Below are 26,444 nucleotides of genomic sequence, written 5' to 3' on the forward strand. Positions count from 1 at the left end.
CCCTTCCAATTACTAAAATTTGATTTCTCTTTCCACAAAACAGGGTACACCGATCAAGCACATAAAGTTGTCGCCCCGGCCGTTCCAGGCGTATCAGCAGAACATAGGCCTGCTGACGGTGTCTACCGGCAAGATGCCGTCGTCGCCGCGACGGATCCGCGGCGAGACGAAGAAATGCCGCAAGGTCTACGGTATGGAGCATCGTGACCAATGGTGTACACAATGCAAATGGAAGAAGGCCTGCAGCCGTTTCGGCGACTAGGCCAAGCGGCCGCCCCGTTCGTATGTCCGCGGGCGGAGACCGTCGCCGAGCCGACCCCAGAGTTTGCCAATGCTACGTTAAACTTCTCGCCAACTGCCAGCAAACAACAATTGCAAATTTCCACAACAGTCGAACAGTTACAGACAGCCACGAGTTGTAACAAGTCAAGTTACGAACGGTCGTCGTCGTCGTCGTCGTCGTCGTCGTCAATTGTGACGTTGTTGTCGTCGCGGCGATGGCGACCACTCGCTTGATACAGGCGCGATGAAAGCGCGTTTTCCTCTCGCGTGGTTCGCGTTGTATCATGGTCACGGGACAGCGAAGACGTATCCTGCAGTATCGTCCACCATCTTCCGTTCGACCGGATTCATATATAAATAGATTCGAAAAAAAAAAAACGAAGAAAGCGCCAAAGATCGAAGAACGATCTCTGTGTGGTCTGTGATGTTCAGCGCGGCTCATATCGAACAGCGAAACACCACTTCTTCCTGTTTTTTCTTCTTATTCTTCTCGCTAAACCCGTCGTGTTTCCTCGCCGTTCTCCTCGCTTCCCTCTTTTATGGAAACGAGGCGATGAGAGGGGCACGGGTCAAGAAAAATACGTCAATCCCATGACGGATGGCGGGTGGTTAGAAGGACTGATCTCGCGTTTGTTTACTACGTGGTAAAAAAAAAAAAAGGAAAGAATCGTGTTTGACTTGGTCTAAAATACACAGATATATGTTGCGTTGTCGAGCGATGGTAGAGCGGAGAAGAAGAAAATCGAGTGTAACGTTGTAACGAAAGGAAAAAAGAAATAGAAATAGAAGATCGTTGACCGATCGTCGAACGATATCTTATCACTCTCGTCTAGCACTTGGCAAACTCCGTCAGGGTCTTTTTAGCCGTAATAAGGGGTTTTGATTAGTAGATAGCGAATAATTGGCGTACTGGACGAGGCGTCCTTAGACTGTCGCGCCCTCTCTGTCTCTCTTTCTCCATTCTTTCTCTTTGTTATCTCTATGTAGTCTTTTCTCTCTTCCTGTCTCTGATGGAATGTAAGAGGGCTCGGAACATGACCTCGCTTCCGGTTCGCCAAAAAACAAGAATTTTAAAAGAAAAAAAAAGAATCTTTCCGTGATTCGTTAGGTAAAGAAAAAAAAAAAAAAAGAAAACAAAGAGACACGCGACTCAAGAATCGTACGGATGAGCACGCGTGCCTCTGAAAATACGTGCTGGTTCCCGAACCGACTCTTAGGTCATTACAATAGGTCTTCCTTCATCCGACGAGAGCGTCTAGGCTCCATTTCCTCGCTGGGCTCTCTTGGCTTGCCTTTTCGAGGGATGTGGATGGTCGTCACGCGATCCTCGCAGAAAAAGAGAGTCCCCGTGGGTCCGTGTGTCACGCGTGCGTGTCCCACATCGTGGCCGTTCGTTTGTTCGGCTGATTATTCGTCCGTTTGCCTCACGGTGGCCCCTCGCGTGCGCTCGCATACGCGTATTCGTCAACGAATATTCGCCGAACTTTAGAAATGTTATCGAACGTATATTCGCGTAAGATCATTTCAGCTGGTCTTGAAATTGATGCGAGACGAAACGAACGAATATTCGAAATTAACGCGCATACTATCCAGAAAGTTGATTGGGAACGGAATATTTTTAAACCAGAAAAACTTGTGTCGAAATATTTAATCGGAAGAAATTAACGATCGCCTTGAAATTTTTAATATTTATTCGATGAATATGTATGGAGGAACATATTTATTGGCGTGTAATGAACGTTTCATTCTCGTTACCCGAGACTGTTGCTTTTAAAAATTTCATAAATCCGCGAATTTATAATTCGTGACTTTGTATTCGCTGCGAGTCATTTTTAAGTATACTTCCAATAAACGAATATTCGCGCGATTCGCTTCGTATCAATTTATCGACTCGCGTAAAAAGTCTCGCGTTCCGTGGCTTTAGCTAAAACATGAAATATTCGTTTGCGAATGGCACGTTTCGTGGGGGGTCGATATAGTATAATTTCTCTGTCGTATGTAATATAGCGTGGGGGACGTACGCGACGCGCGTTCCGGACGAACGGAAGACCGTGAAAACAAATCGAATATTCGATTTGACCGATTGTTCTTCCTTGAAGGACGCAGGCGGGCATGTCTAGAACGAAGATTCGCCGCGAACCTACAGGCAATTGTGATATTTTTTCTCGAAATTTTATCGAATTAATTAGGCGAATCACCGTGGGCCGATACTATAAATTAGGCATGAATTTTATTGGGATGACGATGGGTCGACAAAAAGCGACGAAAATAATACGACGTGTCGATAAAGGTAATGGTTTAAAAACGCAGGGAAAAGAAAGAAGGGCAAACGCGCGGAAGCAAAATTTTATACACCAATTGTTATACTGCCAGATTAAAAAGTAATTCAATGAAACGAATAAAAAATTATACGAAAAAAAAACAAAAAAAGGAGATATAAAAACGAAGGAAAACGATTAAAATATCGTTTCGAGCTTCGTATACGAAAAAATACACACACGCACACACACCACGAAGATACCATCGTGTGTGTCAGGCTCAGGCTGCTTGCTAGCCTCCTCTCGACGACCTAAGACCGTGTTCGCCGATAGAAGGAAAAACGAATAATAAGAATATGAAGCTGCATGCACGAAATTTCGGTATAGATAGATAGGCTTCGCAGTTGAATCGATCGATCGATTGTACCCTAGCAGCGAGATTCTCTTTTCAAGATCTTGCTTTCTGATTATATACATATGTGTATAAATGCGTTTATATATATATATATATATATATATATATATATATATATATATATATATATACACACGTGTATGTAGAACAATGGAAAAAGATAAATGAAACATATAAAATTTGTGAGGCAGATATTAAACGTTCAGCAACTTCTTTGTCTGTCTATCGCGGGACGCTTCTACTTTAAACCAACATCGTCAAATGTGCTCCCTTCTCGCTTTCGATCGTTCGCACGACTCGCGCGTAACTTATATACGAATCATCTTTTTCGGTTATCGAAAGAGACGATAATAGAATAAAGAGTAAAAAAGAAAAGGAAAAAAAAGGAACACACATAGAGAGAAAAAAGAAAGAAATCATTTGATCTGCATAAATTTTGCGACGTGATACACGGGTGAACTCGTACGCATCAAGTCTCTAGACGACGATATTATGTTCGCTTTGGAAGAGGTTGCTTCGAAACGTAGCGATAGATTTCGTTGTTGTCTCATCGACTAATTTAAACCGATCCTTTGTCATTGATGTTTGATATTATTAGGACCGTTGTTACTCGTTTCTGTTAACGAGACCAGCGTCTCGTTCCTTTTTTTTTTTTTTTTTTTTTTTAACGAACACCGAAACGAAAAAATTCAAAGGGTATTTCAAAGACTGTAGGTATATATTTAACGTCCGTTCGTTTCTTTCCCTCTCTATTTTAATTCGTATTTACGGAGAGGAGACTACTTCCATCGTGTTAATCGATGCTCATTTTTCTAGTACAATTTAATCGCGCGACGATGTTTTTCCTCCTCACACACGTGTTTTATCCTTGTTTGCTCGCATAATTTTACGGTTTATATCACTCTCGAATCGTGTATCGATATTTAATATATATATCTATATATGATAGTTATATGTATATTAACGTTGTAAGTATATACATATATATATGCCCGTTTTAACACTTTAACGTTACTTGAGATTAAGAGATTCGTCGGGCGAATAAACATTTAAAAAAAAAAGGGAAAAAAGAAAGAAAGAAAAGGGAGGAGAAGTGTCAATTACGGAGTTCTTTTTTGTGCAAAACCGTGTCAAATTCCGCGGAGAAAAAGAAGAATCACGAAATCAGACCAATTATATTATTATCGTGGCGATACATTACGTTTTCTCGCGACACGCGCATACAGGCACATAGAATCATGTATTTCCGAACCAAAGACGCCGTCGTATCTCCGATCGTGTTTACCAAATTTCAATCGATCTGTGGAGTTCAGGATTCTCTTCGTCGAGAACAAGTCGCTTAAACACAGTTCGTCATTGTCGTACCACGAGGATTGTGTAAATCTTGCGAAATAGTTTTTCTATTTCTTTCTCTTCTCTTTTTAATACTAGATACATTATCTACGTACTTAGAAAAAATCTATTTTCTTTTGTTTCTTCGATCGGTTTGACTGGTAGCGGACACATAACAATACGAAGACCGCGCGGTGAAAATACGACAGGTCCCATCTTCGTTAGTTTTCTCACCTTTAATTTGATCTTTTCAATATGAAGCAGTTTGAAGGATTCGCCTTTTGCAAACAGATGATCAATCCACAATGTTTTTATAAGACTCAAATAACATTAACTTAAAACGTCGTCAAAGACTACGATAAAATACATTTTTAATTCGAAAATTAAACGATAAGATAATCTTCATATGGAATCGATCGACACTGATCGAAATTACTCTACAAAATATACGGGAAATGCTATCGTGTTATCGTGTTCTTCACCCGTGGCCTTCGTATCGAGTCTCAGTGAATTTCCTGAGAATAGAATTTCATAGACGAATTAGAACGGCATAAAGTATTAGTCGATGTCACTGTGCTCGATCGAACGCAAGAACTTATGCCCGCTGATCCTAGAAAAAAAGAAATGATCAAGATCATTGAATCGTTACGATTTTACAAAGGAGGATTTCGTAGGAACATTCTGAACGGAGAATGATTCCTCGTGAACTAGTTTGCGAAATGAATGTCAAGGAACAAATAAGCGAAGAAAAAATAGGAAATGAAAGTCGCGAATTGAGTGCAAGCTCGCGTGAACAAACCGCGAGCGTGCATAGGATAGAAAGTAATTGCCGTCCAAATAGGTTCCTTTTTTTAAATCAAAATTACCGAACCAAAATGCTTTCTCGGCCGTACGATTAAAATCGGCATACTTTTCCGGAAAACCACAGTAGGACGCCGAATAATGCTACGAGTGGAAGGAACACAAGGGGTAGTTTGAAAAAGTGGATCCCTTGATTATTGATCGTTAAAAAGAAATGAAAAAATATCGGAGGCAACGAAATCAGAACATTATATTGAAAATTTTGTAAAACTTCTGTTTTCTACAAAATATTTTTTCATTATTAGTACAACATTGATATATCATGCGATTAAGAATTTTTTACACGAAACCTTAGACAAAGATCTTTTAACTTAAACTTTCTTTTTATAGGCAAATATTGTGTGTTTTTAACACAGTTTTACGTATGTTTAATGTCAAAGAGGCGATTAAGTATTTCTTTTGTTAAGACGCTTTTAAGGCACAGCCTGCACACTCTAATATCTTAATTTTTATTCAAATTTTAATCAGCGATACCGATCTTTTTAGTACGTTACGAGAATAATTACTTTTCTTTTGTTTTTGGCATTATTTTTATTTCTTATACATGTATAGAAAATACACGTACCCCGCGGTCCCACAATTTTTTGAAATTTACAGAAATTTTGATAGATCGATCTTTTACAACGAGCCAAGTATGTGGTATTATTCGGCACAAGTCAGACGAAATTTTAATTTCTCTCGTATCCGTGTAGAAGAAACGGAAACATTGTCCTAAACGAACGAGCATCATCCAGAAAGGAAAAACTTGATTTTACCGTTATGCCTTTGAACAGAGAAAGGAGTTCGAACAAACTGACGCTAGATCATTTCTTGCGTGGAGAAGTGTCAGAAGCGAAAAGAGAATTTTGGCGGGAATTCAAATAAAGGCACTAACGTGGAAACTCACAGTACAAGGTTAAACGATTGTGCCATCTGAAATGCCAAATATTCTCTGGTACTTTTATCTTAAAATAAAAATTCGAAGAAAAAAAAAGTATAAAAAGCAGAAAAAAACGAAAAAATAACAAAGAATAACAAAGGTAAGTTTGTAGGGAAAAAAAAGCAAAAAAGATGGACATTTAACGCGAAAGAGAAACATTTAAACGCGATGAGAACGGAACGAGAACGAGAACTTAAAAGTTTCGTAACGGAAGCTTTACAGACTTAAAGATACCTCAGGTTTATTTCATATACGGAAACAACGGTGAGGCCGTTTTGATCGAAGCAAATGTGTTCCGGAAAAAAGCGGGACGACTCGTTTAAACGATAGACGCGTATCTTCGCGATCACCGTCTGTCATACTGGTTGCCCTTCTCCCGTTTCGATCAAAGTGGCTAGCCGATAGGTACTGAAAATATATTTCATACGTATCTCCTCGCGAAGTAAACGTCAATATTACTTAGTCGAATTCGTTGCATCGAGTCGTGAACTCGATTCGTTATTATTGTAAAATATATGTAATCGCATTTAATAGATCGCCTGAAAACGTTCAAACGCCGGGGACGAAAACCTGGGCCCGATCATTTTCTGCCGACTATCCTCCAACGACAATATGAATGATTAGGAGAAAAAGAAAACGTCGTTCTCGCGTCTACAGTGTTGCCAGAATGGACGTATGTACGGTGATTCGATCGGACGATCGATTCCGATCGAATCGGCGGATTTTCTTCGCACGATGCTCGCAATTCGTCTCTCGCGGACCGATGTATCGTTGAGATCTCGCGCAGTAACAGCTGAAATGGCCGTGTAAAAAGAGTCCCATCGCCCCATTGGCAACACTGTACGGCCGCGATAGCCGAGCATAGTCCGCGCGCGTATTAACCGAACATTCGATCGATTCGACAAGCGAGCCAATTAGGGGCGATCAAAATCCTATATTGAATGACAGCAGAGACAGCGATCGCCCCGGATAATCAATCCATGGGCTCTGGTGTGTCCCAGCACGATCGCCGAGATTCGGATGGGAAAGAAACAAGAAAAGTCGCGGAGAAATTAAATGGCCGGGATTATCATACCAAAACGATCTCATATCGATTTAATGAAATGCAATTTTTGATCGTGCGGTCGACCGGGGGCGCCGTTCACACACACAAACACGGTAAACATATTACATTACATAGAAGCATGCTGGATATTAAAGCGGCGACATCTTCGCAAGTGCGAGGAAAATTCATTGCATGTACCTGTTTAATAAAATCGTCGCTGACCGACGCGGGGCAGAAGGCGAGACGTATTTATAAATTGATTTCGAATCAATCAAAGCGGAATCCCTTTTGCCGCTGGCCGCCTTTTAGACAGCGTTTGCACTTGGTCGATCGCACAAAGTAAAGACATATTATTAATAGTATATTATATTATATTATATTATATTATATTATATATATTATTATATATTATATTATATTATAATTATAATTATATTATATTATATTATTACCATTATTAATTATTAATTTTTATTGATTATTATTATTTCCATCGTCATCGTCATTATCATCATTTCTAACAAAAAAAAAAAAAAGAACAAGCTATTAATTAGCATTACTATCGGTAACGATCATGTGAATGTCAGAGGAAAGGAAAAAGAAAAGGCAAGATAAAGATGCGCGAGATTCTTATCGACGCGTTATAAGGAACTTGTTAGTATTATGCAATACTCCGTGCATCAATATGTATAACAATGGATTAAGCTATCCAGCTATCCAAGACGTATTATACAATTGACCATAAGATCCGAAAGAGGGCTGGCACGGCGTGCAACCAGCGACTCTTATCAAATATTTACATCCGTATATCGCTGCAGAAGCTACTATTTATCGAGAAAAAAAAAAACAAAATATAGTGTCATAGGTTAACGTAAAAGCTGCTGTGGTTATGTCACATTATACAACGCCTGAACGATTCGAGCATATATCATCCGTGGAACGAGTCATAGATGGAATAAAAAAGATGGAATTTCATTGAAATGTAAATTTTATTGTTGGACTCTCTCCCGGTAATAAACTAACCGGATAAAAAGTCGCATTGACTTATTAATTCATACTTTCCATACTTCCAAGATTAAGTTGCTTTAATTTTTTTTTCGTTGACACGTAGGTACATGCCATCGTACGATACGTTTGCATGAATAGTCAAGTGGCAAAAACAGAGTTATCGTGTTTATTAAAGTAAATTGTAACGCGTAAAAATCTATGCATCGATCGCGTAAACAGTGCAGAATACACATGTATGTATGTATAGTATTAAATAAATTATATTGTGGTGATCATCTTTCAAAAGTTTAAACTTCGTTTTTACGTATTTTTAATGGTTCTTTTAATAAATAGTAAATTTAATAGTAAATTAAGAAAGAGAAGTAACGAATGAAAATTATCATGTTATTAGGCTTTAATAATTTATTAATAATTGAATGAATGAAAAAAATGAATAATTGATATTAGGTTTTAAAAATTTAATAATTGATATATATATATATCTTTTTCAGTACACAGAGAGTATTGAACAATTAAAAAATTTGTAGTCAACGTTTTATTTTTTCTAGATTATTTTATCTATTAAGTAGTTTCGTTTCTATATCGGCAATAATAGAGACGATATATTGAAACATTTAGCTGTGTATTATTAATTTTAATATTGCATTGTGATAGTAATGTAAATAATTTAGTGACTAGAGTATCACTAATTCTTATTTCGACTGACTAAGGTCTTTCAATTATATATCGCATAATATTTATTTTGTTGCTCAAAAAAATATGCGTATATACATATATACATATATAATCTATCAGAACGATAAAAGAAGGCGAATATACGTCTAGAGGGAAGTTTTATCGCTGTGCGCTTTTACTCGTGCCATAATGAGACATAATCGCAGCTTCGGACATTCACCCGGCCAAATAAAAGTTTTTAAGCCACTTTGTGAAATTCTTTTCGAAATTTAAAGGCGTGTATCCTTGATCGATCGAATTTTTAAAGTGATTCTGTCCAACGATCTTTCTGTATCCTAAGCATGATCGATATCTGCGATGTTAGATTATTAATTAATATACTAGATAGAAAAAAAGAATAAGAAATATTAAATCCTACAAAACTTTTCTCTAAGAATTTATTTAATTCCATAAATTTACTAGCAATTAACATTCTTTACATTAACAAAATTACATATATTTTACCCGAATAATATTATAAAAATGTAGTAAAATTTCAGGTTACTTCGTTGTACGTTAGGCTTTGTACATAAAACGAAAAAAATAAATAAAAGAGAAAGAAAATAAAATGTGTATAATGGAAAGTGTTTAGAGATGAAGCTTCGATGAATTTTCTACGAGCACAAATTAAGTATGTACACCGATTCGAACAGGTCAATATCAGAGAGTACAGTGCCCCTAATCGATCAATCGACAGTCCATTGAAGTTTCATTCGTTTGTGCTTGCTGAAAATGCTGCTCTTAATTACTTGTCGCGACTGTATTTAATATTCCGTCGAACCCGTCACTATACCCACTCTTAATACACGAACACGCACATACACGATCATAGAAACGTGTTTAGTAATTAACAAAAATCTTCAATATCATCTTTCTTCTAATCGTAAACAGTTTCTTGGATCCGTAGAGCTGTATCGATAAGGTAGTTGCAGTAATCGTTAGCAATATTTATAGATATCTGAAGAATGAAATTATAGGAGGCGCAACGAAATTTTCGATATTATTAGACGTACTATAAAGTAAGAATCTGCAGTGTGATATGGATTGCTTTAGGAAAAGAAAACATAATCATTAATTATTGGTATTGGTATAGGATGAAGCTTTTTCTCGACGCGTATCACGTAATCAGTGATATAACGAGATAGTGGTATATCTGTCGCTGGTAGCACTGGTAATGTATACAAGATGATCTGTCAGAAATGACACACCTAATTATGCAAGTATTTCCTTTTCCATTGCAGATACGAAAAAATGTAGAAATCAAAATTCAGACATTTTTTGAGATAAATAACAATTCTTTTTAGAAGTACCTTATTATTTTACAAATTACACAGGTTTAACCATTTTTTTTTGTAATACAACCATAAATTCAAGATATTGTTTTTCATAACATGCATGCGTCGAGTAACGATCGAACATAATTTTCACTTTTTACATTTTTTCGTATCTTTAACAGTGAAGAAAGTATTCTAATTTCTGATGTACTACCCTATGTAATTCGTACATATTGTTCCAGGATATATAATGTTTTAAAAGGTTATGTTTGAGAATTTTTGTCCGCGTTCTTCGCGCGTCGAAGACCAAAAAAGCGTGGTTCATACCAAGGAACTAAGGCACATATTCGAGTGCACATTGCCAACGCGTTACTAATTAGATAATAGACGGCGGCGAATTTCATTTGTTTTATTAGATAATAAATATTAAGATACGTAACATCGACGCGCGCCACGCATACGAAGACTCCTTTTACGCAAAGACTGTTTTATCTCTGCGGTGTGTCCGCTGAGACTGTTTTGGTCTCCAACGTTGCACACGCGGGATTAGATAATAAAGCATATCAGGATCGGATTATCGGGTATCGAAAACTGGGCGTACAAACGGTACCCTGAAACGAATTGTCATCTTCGCGCAATAATTATGTTCGTTCGACACGACCGAGACGCGTTTCCAAAATAGTGAATATTATCGAAGAGAACATCGATCCGATACTGAGAATGCTCATAACTCGATCCGATTCAACGTACATATATGTTCGTTGTGATCAGCTGAGCGGATCGTAGATAACGATGTAGAAAGTACGTTGTCAAAATGACTCCTGTGCTTGTATACTCCTACATACATACATACATACATATATAGAGGTATACACACGCTCGTCTTACGACGTTTTTTTTAAATAACACTACCCGATACTATTGTATAAATATTTAAACGCAAAGCCATTTTTAAGAAATGTTCTCTACACACGGTCATTCAATTTGAAGAACAATAAAACGAAGAAAAGAAATAAAGACGAAGATAATTCGTGAATCGTTCGAACGGTGAAAATATCGCACGTAGATATTTGTTACGATATCGAATTATCAGCGTCACAACAAGTCGACCAATCCAACAATACACAGGGGTCAAAAACCTGTATTTGCAATACACTAATATAGCAATAGGTGTCCTGTGTTTTTATACACGCCCTCTTTCCGACGCGTGTCAACGAAATCTAGCACAAAGAACGAGAGACGAACAGCGGTGCATTGGCGTCGCTAAATCGCATCGCCCGATATGGCCTTTCATGCCTGCTGGAACACCTACAGCATGCATTGTTCGACGAATCGTTTTTATTACCCGGGCTAAAGTAACCGATTGCACCGTGTGTTTCCGTCGATAATAAGCTCTACCGACGAATTATAACACACACTGGAAACACACGAACACGTTCGTTTCGATAATACAACTTTTTCTCTTGCAGCAACGGGCCTAACCCAAAATTACGGAACAATTGCGCGCGTAGCAAAATGTTACGTGCAAAACACCTCTTTTTTGTCACTTTTGCAATCACCATGTGGTTATCGAAGCAATCACGAGTATAGAAAGCGAGTTACATTTCATACATCCAGTAACTTCATCGTTAACGTCGTCATTACCTCTCTATTCTGTGAACGTTCATTTGTGGACCTGCGTGAACAATGCAAGCTCGTTGCTTTACAAGTTCACGATGTATTTATTGAAGACACACGTTACGTATTAACGACTTAATATCTCGAGATGGATAAGAAAAACGATGAAGAATTTAAACAACAAACTACAAAGTATTTTGACTTATTACCTAATCATTACATTTCACTATTTCCAATTGAATTAATTATGTATCGTTGTGTCTGTCTCTCGCTCACCTTCCCTCTATCTTCGTTTCCATTGACATTTCGAACACGGAATTTTGTGACAGGGTATAATCAAACCTCTAAACACAGTATCGTGAAGTTCGATTCTTTCGAATTCATAAAGTATTATATAACATGTTTAATCAATTTTACACTGGAATACCGTATTTTATACTTTAATTACGGATTTCGTATTTTCTTAATTTATGATTCAGGATGAAAAAATTACTTGGATACAATTGTTCCAATACCAAAAAAAAAAAAAAGAGGAAAGATTTCGGTTATTACATCAAGTACGTACTGATTGGTTGCATGGACTGTACTACTTAATGTGTCTGTAACGAAATGGAAACAATCGATCCTTGAAAACATCGATAAAGATACTTTGCAGAAGCAAAATGACCGTAAAAACTGACATAGGTGCGTTAAAAGAGCGCTTCAAACAGAAAAGCTGTATTTAAAATTGTATTCATATTGTATCGAACATAATGCAGTGACGACAGTGAAAATGTATTTGCAAAGTAGGATTAAGCACAGATAAGTAAAAAAAAGAATGACATTGTAAGATTCGAAAAATGAATTTACCATGTGTATTATAAGAAAAAACATAAATATTTAACGACAAATAAGAAATCTCAAGCTATCTATACGCTAGCCGAATATTGTATAAGCCTTTTGAGATCATTGTTATTACACATAGAAAGAATTAATATAAATGGTAGAAAGTAGTTAATCGATCGACGACGACGACGATGACGATGATAAAGAACGAGATAATAATATATTATAGTCATATACGACTAATATTATTAAACATTATATTTTATTAATTATTACGTATATATTATATATATATAATAATGATCAATTATTACCTATATTATATATATAAATATATACCAATTCAAAAAAATATATACATAGACATACCTATGTAAGTATTGTGTTATATAGAATATATGTTATTATGAATTCTTCTGCATTATTGTTTTCCATTATTTACACCTTCTACTCGTTACATAATATATATTACTTAAGAAATATCTAAGACATTAGTGATCATTAAGTTATCTCAATGTAATTGAGAATAGTAACCATTAATGAGATATGCGATTAAAATGGCTTGTATCGCGTAAAAACATGTTTTACGTAAACGATTAAACAACTGCAAATCGGTAAATTACATTTAAAGAAACATGTTCCTTCGTCATAAATGCGCTCGTAACAAGTAAATGATTAAATGTGTTTCATTATAATTATAGCATTGTATACTTGTATATGACAATTGTATTTTAAAAGTAAGAAGAGAGTTAGAAAAGTATCTTTTAAAATAAAGGCTACATTTTTGATTTGAAAAGATATAGTTTTTATTGCTGCTTTCTATTTATTTATCGCTTATTTATCTGGCATTATTATCTGGCAACATCCTTTCTATATCGCAACAGTAATTTATCAAATTCAAGTATAAAATAGTAAAATCTCAAATTTTTAACTAGAAGAGTATTTTACTAATTTACATTACTAACTAGTTCGCAATCAATAAGAAAGAAAAGAAAGAATGATAGAAAATTCTCGAGACACACGCGTTACTGTAGGCGTGTTTACAACACAGTAGAGTGTTTACAACACTCTAATAAATGTTAATTTATGCCTCCATATTTGAATATACGCAAGACTAATGACGAAAGGTTGCAATCATGTTGCAAGCTGCTGACGTATGATCACCCTTGTACTGTCTTTTTAACTCCATCAGGTGATTTGTATCTCCATGATCTTAGTAAAAGAATTGTGGACATTTTACAGACGCAACATTTCTTAAAGAAACGGAGTCAATGATCCAATGAAAAGACATAAGACTGCATTCATTACAATAAATGAAACATTGCCAAATCTTCATGAGAAGGCATCAGATTATTTGTTAGTCAACCTGTCATCCATATTCCATTTTTTTTTATAATAATGTTCATTAAATGAATAAATGAACACGTATTAATTAGACAAATCTAATAGCTGTACGTAAAGAATAACGGGATAGCAATGAGAAGAGCAGGGAATACTATGTATACTATGTAATTAATAGGTCACACACTTCACACAAAATTATATGCTCTAACCGGTCTTTACAGTACGATGTTCAATAGTCGAATAATATTCTGCGACAGAATTTTTGTCTGTAAATTTGATATTGGTAGGAGAATGTTTAGCCGGGCACCAAGTCGAGTGTGTTCAAATCAGCGAATTCATGTAAAATCTGTGTATTGCGTCTATCAACAATAAAAGTACAATATTAAAAACATGCAAAAGAAATTAGAAATTGTATATTTCTATAATATTTATGTTCATCATTATATAGATTGAGTACACATATAGTTATATGCAACTGGAACGATAATTTTGGAGAAAAATTGCTACGTATTTAATTTTTTTCCATTTTAGCATGTTCAGATCGCAGTCTTTGAAATTAAGAGTACCTGTTTAAATATGCATGCATATTTATATGGCTGTACATTGTACATATTTTATATGTATGCAATTACGTACACGTAACGAAGCAATACGTGTGTATCTCACACATGTAAGTATGTATATCGCTGCATAAGAAATGAAAGTTGCAGGTTGCAGGTTAGTAAACACTAACACTTTGAATGTATATCAGTTTTTTATATATGAAAGGAATATTGAAATACTACTAATAAAGTCAAGAACATGAGTAAAAGCAATTTGAATATTATTTAACAACAATAAAAATATTTGAATGTCGTTTAACTACTTTGGAATATTTCTACATTTTTCCTTATTAAGCATAAATTATATCTTAAGATAAAATTAAATGACAAAATAAAGATATTGCGAACGACAAGGATTTATTTTAATTCCGTATAAATATATCTATATAATTCTATATAAAATATGATGTATGTAAGTACTGTCGAGAAATTATAACGAAATGTTGAATTTTAATAGTTGTCAGACTTGCACATACATACATATTGTGGCACAGGCACGAATTGTGATATGCTATTGTTATGCATCTTATTTAACTGTAGAACATAATTTAAACGCACATTATATAAATTATTTTTGTTAGCTTCGCAGATAAGTGGCAGAAATGTGTTGGTACGTTGGTAATGATATTTCAGTATGTGAAAATTCATTGTATCGTAAAATGAAATCTGCTTAAGGTTATGCTACGATACAAGAGGGTTAAAATATTTTTATAAGCAATTAAATTTGTATCACTGTAAATAATAATTGGCACCGATACAAATTTTTCGAGTCATGGTTGATGAAGCAGTCACTCCAAATGTGTCGACGTACGAGTATCGTATGGTGAACGCCGAAAATGCTCACAATACTTCTAGAGAAAGACGAATAAAAAAAAGAGTAATGTTTCCGGAAATGAGAATGATCAGTAGGATCGACTGGATTACAGTCGGTGTACTGTGTTTCGTTAATTTAATAAACTACATGGATCGTTTTACGGTCGCTGGTGTGTATTTCGTTATAATATCTTAAAGGTTATGGTCATGCTTCAAAAAGTTGTGCTGTACAAAGGTATGTAAAGTCTGTTTTCAATGTTGCAGGAGTACTAAACGAGATAAAACATGATTTTAAAATCACTAATGATAAATCTGGGTTACTTCAAACTGCATTTATTTTAAGTTATATGGTGTTTGCACCCTTATTTGGGTATTTGGGAGACCGTTACAATAGGAAGGTTATTATGAGTAGTGGCGTATTTCTATGGTGTTTAACAACATTTATTGGATCCTATATGAAGGTAATGTTAGGAATGTTATCAACAAAAATCAAAGAACTGTAATAATTTAATTTAAAAAAGAATCCTTATACTATACAAAATAAAATTATATTTCAGACATTTGGATGGTTTCTTTTATTCAGGGCACTTGTTGGAATAGGAGAAGCGAGTTATTCCACAATTGCTCCAACAATAATTAGTGATTTATTTGTAAAAGATGTGCGTTCTAAAATGCTCGCATTATTTTATTTTGCAATTCCTGTTGGAAGGTAAATTCAAATTTTAATACTAAAGTAATAAAGAAACATAATTTTAATGTACTTAATGTTAATTTTAAAGATAATTTAATTTCCAGTGGTTTAGGGTATATAATAGGTGGTGAGGCAGCAAGAGCCACTGGTGCTTGGCAATGGGGTTTACGCATTACTCCATTATTAGGTGTAATAGCAATTATTTTATTGCTTGCAGTAGTAAGAGATCCTATTAGAGGAGAGAGGGAAGGTGGAGTTCACTTGTCAAATACTACGTGGTCAAATGATGTCAAGGCATTATTGAAAAAGTAAATATTAAAGCAAATATATAATCTGTGTTTTATATTGCTATTACTTTTTTATCTTCTAGTCGAAGTTTTATGCTTTCTACTGCTGGATTCACATGTGTGGCATTTGTTGCTGGTGCATTAGCTTGGTGGGCTCCAACATTTTTACAATTAGGATTTGCATTGCATCCTAATGGGCATAATGTTGATCCAGATGAGTGTGTTTCTATTTTATTTCTTATTTATTTGACCTAAGCTATTCTATTTGTAGAAATTATAGCTTCTAATTACTTTAACTATTTCAGTGTAGCATACAAATTTGGATTAATAGGAATGGTAGCTGGCTTAATAGGAGTGCCACTGGGTTCACTTCTAGCTCAAAAATTAAGAGTACGGTGGCAGCAAACTGATCCTCTGATATGTGCTACGGGACTTTTAATTAGTGTACCATTACTGTTCTTCGCGACTTTAACTGCTAATACAGACTCTGTCGCATGTTATATACTCATATTCTTTGGACAATTATCATTAAACTTAAATTGGTCTATTGTAGCAGATATATTATTGGTACGGTCCTTGTATTTTTACGTTCTATGTATTTTGTATATTAAATTCACTTTTCCAGTGATTGTTCTTTTGAAATCTTATAGTATGTAGTAATACCAACAAGGAGATCTACAGCAGAAGCTTTCCAGATACTTATTGCACATGCCTTTGGAGATGCAGGAAGTCCTTACCTTATTGGTTTGGTAAATATCTGTGCAAGTTTAAATAAATCGAGAATATATATTAAATCTTTATTTTATTAAATTATATATTTCATATTTGTTTATGTCACTATATTGTTAATTTTTGGCACATTTATTGATTGATTTCAGTTATCAGAAGGACTGAAAACAGTTCTTCTTTCAGACTTGAGTATAGGCGGTCAAGTAAAAGACATAACAGACCAAGCTGACAATGCACTTCTTGAATTTCGCAGTTTGCAGTACGCTTTGTTTCTTACAATGTTTGTGGCAGTCATTGGCAGCTTATTTTTCTTCCTTACAGCATTGTACATACAAAAGGACAAAGCCTTAGTCGATCTTATGATCGCAGGTAAGTGAAACAGCGTTCATATATCTAAAATGAAAACGAAATTCTGTCTTAGCACCATATTTGCATGTCCGTATGAAAATTGCTACTAATCAGCTTAATGTATGATGTACACATACATACATATACACAAGTTGGTACAAGTTTTATGATTTTTTTGAAAAGTTTTTCATTGTCTTGTTTTGGGAGCATCTTTTTCAACCAAAAAATAATGCATTATTGCTTGTAGTATATTAGTTGCAAGATTTATGAATTATTCATGAAATAAATTACTAATTGCTAATAATTTTTTAATACCAAGTAATAAGATTAAAGGCATATTTTTTATTACCCATTGATTTACATTCTATAGAGGAAAACGTTGCGTGATGTTAGAATATTGTTTTTATTAAGGGCTGTCATTAAAAATTATATCAGTCTTTTAAATCACGAGTAAATATAAAAAGAAAGTAATAATCTAGATATGATTAAAATGTAATTATTTTTGCACAGTGCATGAATTGTTCTCACGCTTGGAGTTAAATGGACAGTTTTTGAGAAAAAAAGTAAGAAAATGTTATAACTTCATCTTTTTTAACACGTTAAGCGCCCGAAATTATTAAATGCAATATGATTATAAAACTTGTCATACATCTTACTATAAAAATATGTCGAAGATGTTTATCTACTTAATATTTTTGAAACTAAATTGCTGTATGGTTTAAGAAAATGGAGGGAAATAGTATGAAGTTGTCTTTTTGTTCTATAACTGCTTTTTTCAAGGAATGAAAGGCGCTTAACTTGTTAAAATTGATAGTTTTTTAAAATAAATGTTTCTTGAAAGTATCAAGCTTATGGATTTATTTTCATCAGAAGGTGACTGTTACAGATGATTGTTAAATCACCAATAAAAAAAAGCACATTTTCCTCTTTTGTTTATTTACTTTGATTATTAATACCATGACGCTTAATCTGTTAAAAGACATTGTTATCATCCTCATCTATATAGTACCATAAATAAATAAATATAATTTTGCTTTTGTTTAAAAATATTTTTCTAAAATATTCATGTAAGGCATATTGCTAAATTTGAAACATTGTGAATATTACTAAAGGGATTTACTATTTAAGGTAACGTAAATTTATCCTATATTTTTTTATACTTTTAACATTTCAGTTTTTATATTTTGTTTTGCTTTTATAATAAATTGTAAATAATAAATAGTAAATCCTATATTAGAAAAATTAATGTAATATTCTTAGTGATGCACTCCGAAATACTTCGAATTACTTCGAATACATATATAAGTGTAGCGAAGGATTCAAATTATTTCGAACATGATTTTATGCTTTAAATTCTTGAAAGAATCATGATACGTCTTGTATTTTAACATATTTTCACAATTTGCTAGGGATTGAATCCTTGAAGTATCTATCAGTAAGTTGAAATTTATTTCATAAAGTTTCTATCTTATTTTATGTTCTGAAATTTCTAAGATTTCTTGAAACTTTAAAGAGTTCACATTTATAAAGCTTTAAGATTTAATATTTATTATGATTTTCAAGGGTTTTAAGAATTTAATTATGTTCGAAGTGATTCGAATTTCCAGGATATTAAGAAATTTCGAATCGCCTCGAGATTGTGAAACGCCTCAAATGCCTATCACTAAATATTTTAACAGGTCTAACGTGAAATCAATATGAAGTTAATTTTATATAATATGGATACATCTTTCTTGCAGACAAGTATCTAGATTCTAAGAATAATGGGCAAGCTGAATCAACATATTTATAAATGGCATCATTGGGCCTTTCCTGATAGAGTGCTGTAAATCTGGTACATAATTTATTTTCATGATTTCAAATTTTTTTCATTCGATACGATAATCAGTTTATTAAGTTCAAAAATTGTTATAACCTGCTATTTGAAAAAGTTAGATTATAAATTTTATTTGCTATATTTAAATGATAAATAACAATAAATTCAAAGAATACTGTAATTATTAAAATTAATTATTTTTTTTTTTTGAGATATTACAAATCAATCTTGTAGTAATCTAATTTAAATTAATTATATCTTACATTTTCAATGGCCATTTGTATTTTGATTTAGATCATTAATAACATAGAAAAATTTGATCGATGTTGAACATTGAAATTGATTATCGAACTTATCTTCTCATTTATATTAATTTTTGTAAGTCATAATTCTCTTACATTTTTCAATTATTTTGCTTAATTTTATTTCGACAAGGACTCCACTCTCAACTATCTATTTTTATTTTAATTCTATCATTGGTCTTTTATTTATGTTATATTTATGCTTTATGATATATTCATGCTTTAACAATTATTGGGAAATGTATGAATTTAACATTATAATCTGTGCATTACGTAAAAACTGATGAAGCTTGCCTGCTAAGAAAAGTTATTTTATAGTATATTGCATAATCAGATATGTATAAATGTGTCTTGTTACTTTTGCATGATAAACGGTTGCATGTAAGGTGCTGCTGGCAGTACCACCTGGTATCTAACATACTAACACTTATTGTTGTTTGTGTAATTACAATCATTAGATTATTACCTATCATTTCAAGTTTAATTATATCAAAATTTTACGTTACATTCCATACTAATTGAAATTTATTATTATTTGAAGAAGGAGAAGGCAAATTTTCATTGAATTTTATATCAAATATGTTTCAGATTTTAACATAAAAATATATAAATAAATATTAAAATAAGTATCTAGAAATAACATTGAAAATATCTCGGTTTTATATTTGGCTTTAAGTTCTATTTCAAGATGTATCTGTGTTTGAAACATTCTGATATTTGATGTTCAATTGAATTTATAGTTGGCCTTATATTTTCTCTAGCAATAGTATATTTAATGGATTACTTTGTTTGTTTTGCAATAATAAATAAGTAACAATCACGAAGTATTATCTGTAGTTTTTATAAAACTAGAATAGATTAAAGCAACTATTTTTGTTCTAAAATTATTATACTCTATAATGTTACACATGTTATTGTAAATTAGCTTAGGAATAAAAATGAACTTGGAAATATATTAAGATGATGTTAATAATATGATATTGTCAACTTTGAAGGAAAAAGGGATTACTTATTGTTAATACATATTTTCACAAACATATTTTGTTCTAGGTGCAAATACTTCAGATTCAATGTACATATGTAATGATGAAGTTGAAAATGAGATACAAGATGATACGCAAAAACCGTGATGGTGAATGTTTTAAATATTTTCAGATTTATTGACTACAAGTAAATTATATAATTTGACATTCAAGTGTAACCATCGCAGCAACGAATATTTATTAAGTAGGGAGAAGTGTTCATTTGATCCAGAATGAGCAATTATTATATTATGACCCAACTGATGCAATGATAAAATGTTTTGAATACAGAACCTATATACCAGAAAAAATTTTTATGAATTTCATTAGTTTGTACTTATACTCAGAGAGGCAGTTATGTTGATAATGTACAAAAATATTAAGCTTGGCGAAGATTATATTTAAATAGATTAAAAGCTATTTAACATATATATGTATTATAGTAATTTTGCATATTATATTTTTATAGTAACTTTCATCTAACACAGAAAATACAATATTCTTGCGTGGTATGTAAAATAAATATTTATCGGTCGCGTCCTGTAACAAAATTGACATTTTGTTATTAAACATCTTTGTATTTGAAAAAATTAGTAACTCTATTCTTACTAAATGTTTATAATCTCACAATTTACGTGCCTTACATGCACTCGAAATATGTCTAATAAAATTGTTCAATTTAAATAATTCTTGTAGCGAGAGATATAATAAAATATATTGCGATAAGACATCTCTAAATAAATTATTTGATTAATATAATTTACTTAGTTTCAAAGTAAAATATGTGTGAAATTATATTTAGAAATGATAATAGTATTTATTTTTTTATCTTTAAAAACTGAAATAAAATAAGATATATCTTATTAAACAGTTACTTTGGTATGTAAGATCATAAATAATACTTTTATAATTCCCTCTCTATTTAATCATATATTTTTATGTATATTACATGTAATACTTCAATCTTTTTCGTTGTAATAACTATTTAAAAAAATATAAAATATGCGTTTTGTAATACTTTGTACATGAATTTTATTTATAAGCTCATTTAGTTATTAAAGAATTACTTCAGGCTATGATCTCAAAAGAAATCGTTTTCCAGATATTGCCTTAAACTAACTACGACTTTTCTAACCATAATTTCATTTTGAATAATGCAATACAATTAAGGCTCTTTGAAAAGCAATTGCATTACGATTTTTTAGAACGACTTTATCGCGAAAACAAAGTAGAGACTGTTGACAATGTTAATATTTGTCAAAGATAAGCCATTCGTTGGAACCTCCTTTTGACAATGTAAAGTATGCATAACTAGTGTATGGAGCATCATTACCATCGTAATATCTGCAAGTTTCAAATTTTCAGAAGGAAGAAAATTTCTTTCTTAATTTTCAAGCAACTGTGAATATAAAGGATTAAAATAATTTTGTGAAAAGAATTTGGCAACGCATAAAAGATTGCGCGGCATTTTAGAATCTGTTGCATAGTTCAATCACTATAGAACAAAATGTAAAAATTTTATTAGGGCGCCACTATCGACGCATCGAATATTTTGAAAGTATACCAATCAAAATAGGATTATTTCGCGGCACGTGTATCGTTCGAGGGAATTGAGTGTTTCTTGAACAAATTCACGGACGAACTGTGTGGAATTTATGCATCGAATCCTCCAAGACGGTAAAAGCTCTAAATAAAGATTAAAGGTCGTAGTAGTTTCTGGAAATGTAGCGCAGTCCGGTATTACTTGTGGATAACGTGCATTAGTGTATAGTGTACAGAGGAGGACGCGGGAGAAGCTGATTGGCAGATTACGTTTCATAAGCGACTGGAATAGTCGGTCAATCAAGATCGGCAATTTTCAAATTTTGCCGGCGGCTAGTAGTTTCAGTGGAAATTGCTTACCGGCACAGAAAGGGTCGAGACGATTTCGCAGAAAGTGTCGCGAAATTGCTTAATATCGTTAATGTTGATCGTCGCGGAGATAGATCTTTCGAAGAACGTTATCAAAGAACATCCATTTGTTGTTTTCAGAAGAAAATCACCAGATTTACGTATACTTCGTTTCAAAGGTATGATGTCCATTTCGTTTTATTATCTTTTTTGAAATTAATTTTTTTTGGCAATTTGGTTCGTAATATGTGTGCATAATGCGATTGAATCGCACGTATAAAAGGTAATGACAGTTAATTCAACGATGGTTATGTTCTATAGTAATGATTGTCTTCGGATGTTTTAACGATTATGTTTAACTTTATTACATTTTTTTCCGAAACATGATGTGATTCGAATAGATTATTTTTAATGACTTTGTACCTTCCAAAATTAGTTTAAGGTTTCGTGTAACAAAAATGACCTTTAGAACACGTCAACAAGTTGAAGGTTAAAACCTTGAATATTTGCGTAAGGAATGATGACACGCAATGTATATGTGCTTTTAAGCTTATTCTAGATGTTATTATCACGTGTTCGTAATTTTGATCTCCCACGTAATTCAGACTGAATATTTTTTACACAAATATTTCCTAAGGGGGACAAATATTTCATAACAAAAATTTCACCCATTAATGAACTTTTGTTTAACGATTAAGCTTTTTGCTTAGATTACAAGTAATATCGTATTCTACATAGTTGAACTATATCATGTAACTGTATAAACAGTGGCCAATTTAAATGTAAACGAACACGAATCGAATGTAAACGAATCTGAACGATTTATGCTCGACTTGTAAAGTTCTATAAAATTGATCGTGCCCCGATTAAACTTTTGCACTCATTTGAACGTTCTATCGTTACGTCTTTAAGATTCCAGCTCATTACCTTCTGAGAACGAGGTGAAACTCGTACCCCATAAATCGAAAGTCTTCGAGCAAAAAGTCCCCTGTAAATTGTCTTCCGTGCTTACCGTCGACGATCGTTAATTCAATTTTGCTGACTGTTTCCTTCAGTGACGACGAATTCATGTGGAAAATGTCTTCTTGTAATTCCTAGCGCCATCGTTTGTTCTCTCGTACAAACAAGAACATTTATATTATACTTTCATCATTCGAATAACAATATCATTCCTCGCGTTATGTAGTAATAATAATTATACCTATATTATTTAGCTTCCACGAAACATCAACCTATCAGTTACTTTTAAGACACGTATCTTTGGACCGAACAGATTGTTTTCAATTGTGTCATATTAAAGTTGTTTAATCATATACCAACATCAAAGCCAGAAAATCAATGAAAGTGTATTTATCATATTTCTCTCTTGCGTTCTCCCCAAGACAGCGATCCAACGAAACGTCGTATCTATAACGAACAATTATGAATCATGAACGGCTCGCGTCTCCGGAAACCTATTAAACTATTCCTGGATACCAAATGTCGGTCATCGCTGTTATTTGGAACGGCGCACACCTGGAACAATAATTTCCTCTCGGAACCAGACTCATCATCGACAAACGTTGTTTTTCCGATTGTGTATCGGCCTTGTGTACGATTGCCGCGTCGGCAGTTGCCCTTAATTCTAAAATAACACTCGCCACCGCTCTCGAGGCAGGAAGACGGGTCGGTCGGTCGATCTGTTTTTTTATCGCCAGCCTTAAAGTGGCTGCCTACTATCCCGTTTAAACCTTATTCTCCGTTGCTCGGCATTGACGTAGACGGTAAACCATTTCTAGGTCGTGCAAGCTCGAGCGCCTTTTCGCGCGTAATATCACTCGTCCTCTAGCTTGCTGCCACTCGTCGTTTATCTTGCGAAACTTTAACGACTCGTGGCCAACCGCCATACTCTTTCCTCCATTCTTCCCTTTTTACCTTTCTTTTTTTCCATTCCTTCCTTTTCACGTTGCAGCCATAACGGAGACTGTGGCCTGTCGCGCCATAACGCGGGTTATACTACTGGAACTTGGACTTTCGTGCCACAGAATGGGCCGTTTAATGGCGAGGAGAATGATCTTTCCTGGATTAGAAAAGGATACGCGTTTGGTTAGTGGATTCTGGGTTTGTGGAATAGACGGAGCAGCTTCCCTTTTTAATTGTTAATGGATTTAATGGTAGTGGTGATTGTAGCGTTACTACGGTTGGTTTATTGTCTTACGTACGTCTATACACCGTAAATATTAGGACAGCAAGGGCTGACAATATATTTCTTTTTGAAAATCTACGCTCTCTTGCACACGATAATTTAGTTACATGTTAATAGACTTCTATCTTATAATTTTATGATTTCGTAGGAAGTCGGATAATTAGTTGATTCGTAATCTGCGTGAAAGATGTTACAAATGAAATGTTTTCTTCACGCAATGTCAATGACATCCATTGGAAGTAGTTTCGTCGAAGCAGTTCCACATTCTTGGGAAGTAATTTCCTTCTTGTTGAACTTCTACTTGGATCGCTCGTTATCCAGATGTAACTGAGAACTAATTTAGATGTACTCCGGAAACATAGTCCAATATAATTCTATGTAGTTCAAACCCGACTCGGTTCAGTTATACCTAATCTAGATCTGATTTATCTTACACAGGTTCAAATGTAACCAAACCGTCTCTATCTGATTCTTGATACGTGCCATTCGAAATTGAATTTATACGGTTATAGCTACGTTATAAACACCTAACATTATTAATCGGAGTTTAACTTTAACACCACAAATTACTTCATCCTATATATGTATGTACGCTACGTTAGAAGGACATAATTCCGAGAAGTCAATTAACATTTGATGCGTATATCGTGGATCATTCTGCTTTATATATTCTATAATGCGTAAGGAAATAACTTCGTGATATTAATTAAAGTTCAACTTAAACAGCACAAATTATTTCGTTTTTCATAGATTACAATAGAAGGAGATGTCTTGAAAAATTATTTACATCTATTTGCATCTTTGTTCTGGTATTTTGAAGGATACAAGGAACGGCATTCTACAAAGGCAGAAAGAAAAGGTAAAACAGGTGTAGTCTCTTAAAAGAAAATAAATTTTTCAAAGGTTCTCTTATTCTCTAGATTGAAAGAAGAATGAATGAACTTTGAAAAAAAAAATCCCAACTCCAGCCAATTTAATGTCATTACCTTTAATTTTCACAAATATCAATAGCGTTCCAGCCGTATCAACATAATTACGCTTCTGGCTTCAACCCCGCTTGAAGTTTCTCTCCAAAGTTTCTCCCTTCTTCGATGTTTCTCTGTTCAAACGGTTCATAGTGGTAATGAAGTTACAAACTTTTTTGCAATGGACCTCGGTAGCTATCGATTGGGTAATTTTTCTTCCGAAGGAAACTTTTAAAGAAAACTGTTACCTTTCAACAGTCACGTCTCTCTATCCAGGAGATCGACGCCCAAAAAGGAACAGATTCGTTCAAATTGACCAACTTATTTAAGAACGAGTCGCGTTGGCATCGAGTCAAGCTTGGATTCGCACGTGTGGACTCGTACGAGTACAAAGTTGAAGTGAAATTGTTTAGATTCAAGTGACTGGAATAATCTGAACGAGGCTTTACAGTTGATCACACCAGTCCACACGATGGTTCTTATCTATATCGGTTTATAATAAAAACGGATCCATGGCTGGTCGTAAATTTCAAGTCGATCGTTCGATTTACGGTTTCTTACCAGGTCGTTTCGCGTTGTCGAAGAACGTCGGGATATCGTTGAAACAATAAGGCCAGTGAGCTCTGCTAGGGAGGATAGAAATCTCGAGTTCCCCGATCTCGTTAAAGAAAATGATCCGTTTGTTGGATGTAAGACAATTTCGAAAGAAGTTTTCCTTCAGAGATAGCGGAATTTATCGTTTAAAATTGCTCGAAAATCCCAGTTGCCTTGTTTCCTATAGTATTTACTGTTTGCTGTTGATTTTTGTTTGCCATAAAGCCGATATCCAAATACAGAAGTCATGAGATCGATGGCATTGATTTTCATTGTTGGTATGTAATTCCATCGTTTGCATAATTG

At 33.9% G+C, this 26,444-nt stretch overlaps 3 protein-coding genes across 7 annotated transcripts in view; all 3 read left to right on the forward strand.

Moving 5' to 3' along the window:
- Positions 1–13,346, forward strand: part of Glut4EF (Glucose transporter 4 enhancer factor) — a 102,004-nt gene extending 88,658 nt beyond the window's left edge. Inside the window, exon 8 of the mRNA XM_033349079.2 lies at positions 44–13,346. Coding sequence (XP_033204970.1) covers positions 44–262 — 219 coding nt within the window. The 3' untranslated portion in view covers positions 263–13,346. The remainder of the gene's footprint in view (positions 1–43) is intronic.
- A 1,250-nt stretch (positions 13,347–14,596) lies between these two features.
- spin (lysolipid transporter protein spinster) lies at positions 14,597–20,933 on the forward strand. Of its 3 annotated transcripts, none has more exons than XM_033349401.2 (10): positions 14,597–14,611; positions 15,078–15,479; positions 15,574–15,770; positions 15,867–16,018; positions 16,105–16,308; positions 16,371–16,505; positions 16,593–16,854; positions 16,938–17,036; positions 17,166–17,385; positions 20,533–20,933. In XM_033349401.2, exons 2-10 carry the CDS (start codon positions 15,269–15,271, stop codon positions 20,610–20,612), a joined length of 1,560 nt encoding a protein of 519 aa, XP_033205292.1. In that variant the 5' UTR covers positions 14,597–14,611; positions 15,078–15,268; the 3' UTR covers positions 20,613–20,933. The 3 variants fall into 3 exon arrangements, with proteins under 3 accessions (XP_033205292.1, XP_033205294.1, XP_033205293.1); XM_033349403.2 differs by lacking the exon at positions 14,597–14,611 and adding an exon at positions 19,104–19,198 and having other exon boundaries at positions 14,961–15,479; XM_033349402.2 differs by lacking the exon at positions 14,597–14,611 and having other exon boundaries at positions 14,961–15,106; positions 15,172–15,479.
- An 896-nt stretch (positions 20,934–21,829) lies between these two features.
- The window catches only part of Dh44-R1 (Diuretic hormone 44 receptor 1), a 76,346-nt gene continuing 71,731 nt past the window's right edge, over positions 21,830–26,444 (forward strand). For all 3 annotated transcript variants that reach the window (XM_033349407.2, XM_076627936.1, XM_033349408.2), the window contains exon 1: positions 21,830–22,573. Coding sequence is in view for 1 of the 3 variants with exons in the window: in XM_033349408.2 (XP_033205299.1) it covers positions 22,468–22,573 (106 nt within the window). In the remaining 2 variants the exon portion in view is untranslated. The remainder of the gene's footprint in view (positions 22,574–26,444) is intronic.

Source organism: Bombus vancouverensis, chromosome 3, assembly GCF_051014615.1.
Source record: "Bombus vancouverensis nearcticus chromosome 3, iyBomVanc1_principal, whole genome shotgun sequence".
Classification (NCBI taxonomy): Eukaryota; Metazoa; Arthropoda; class Insecta; order Hymenoptera; family Apidae; genus Bombus; species Bombus vancouverensis.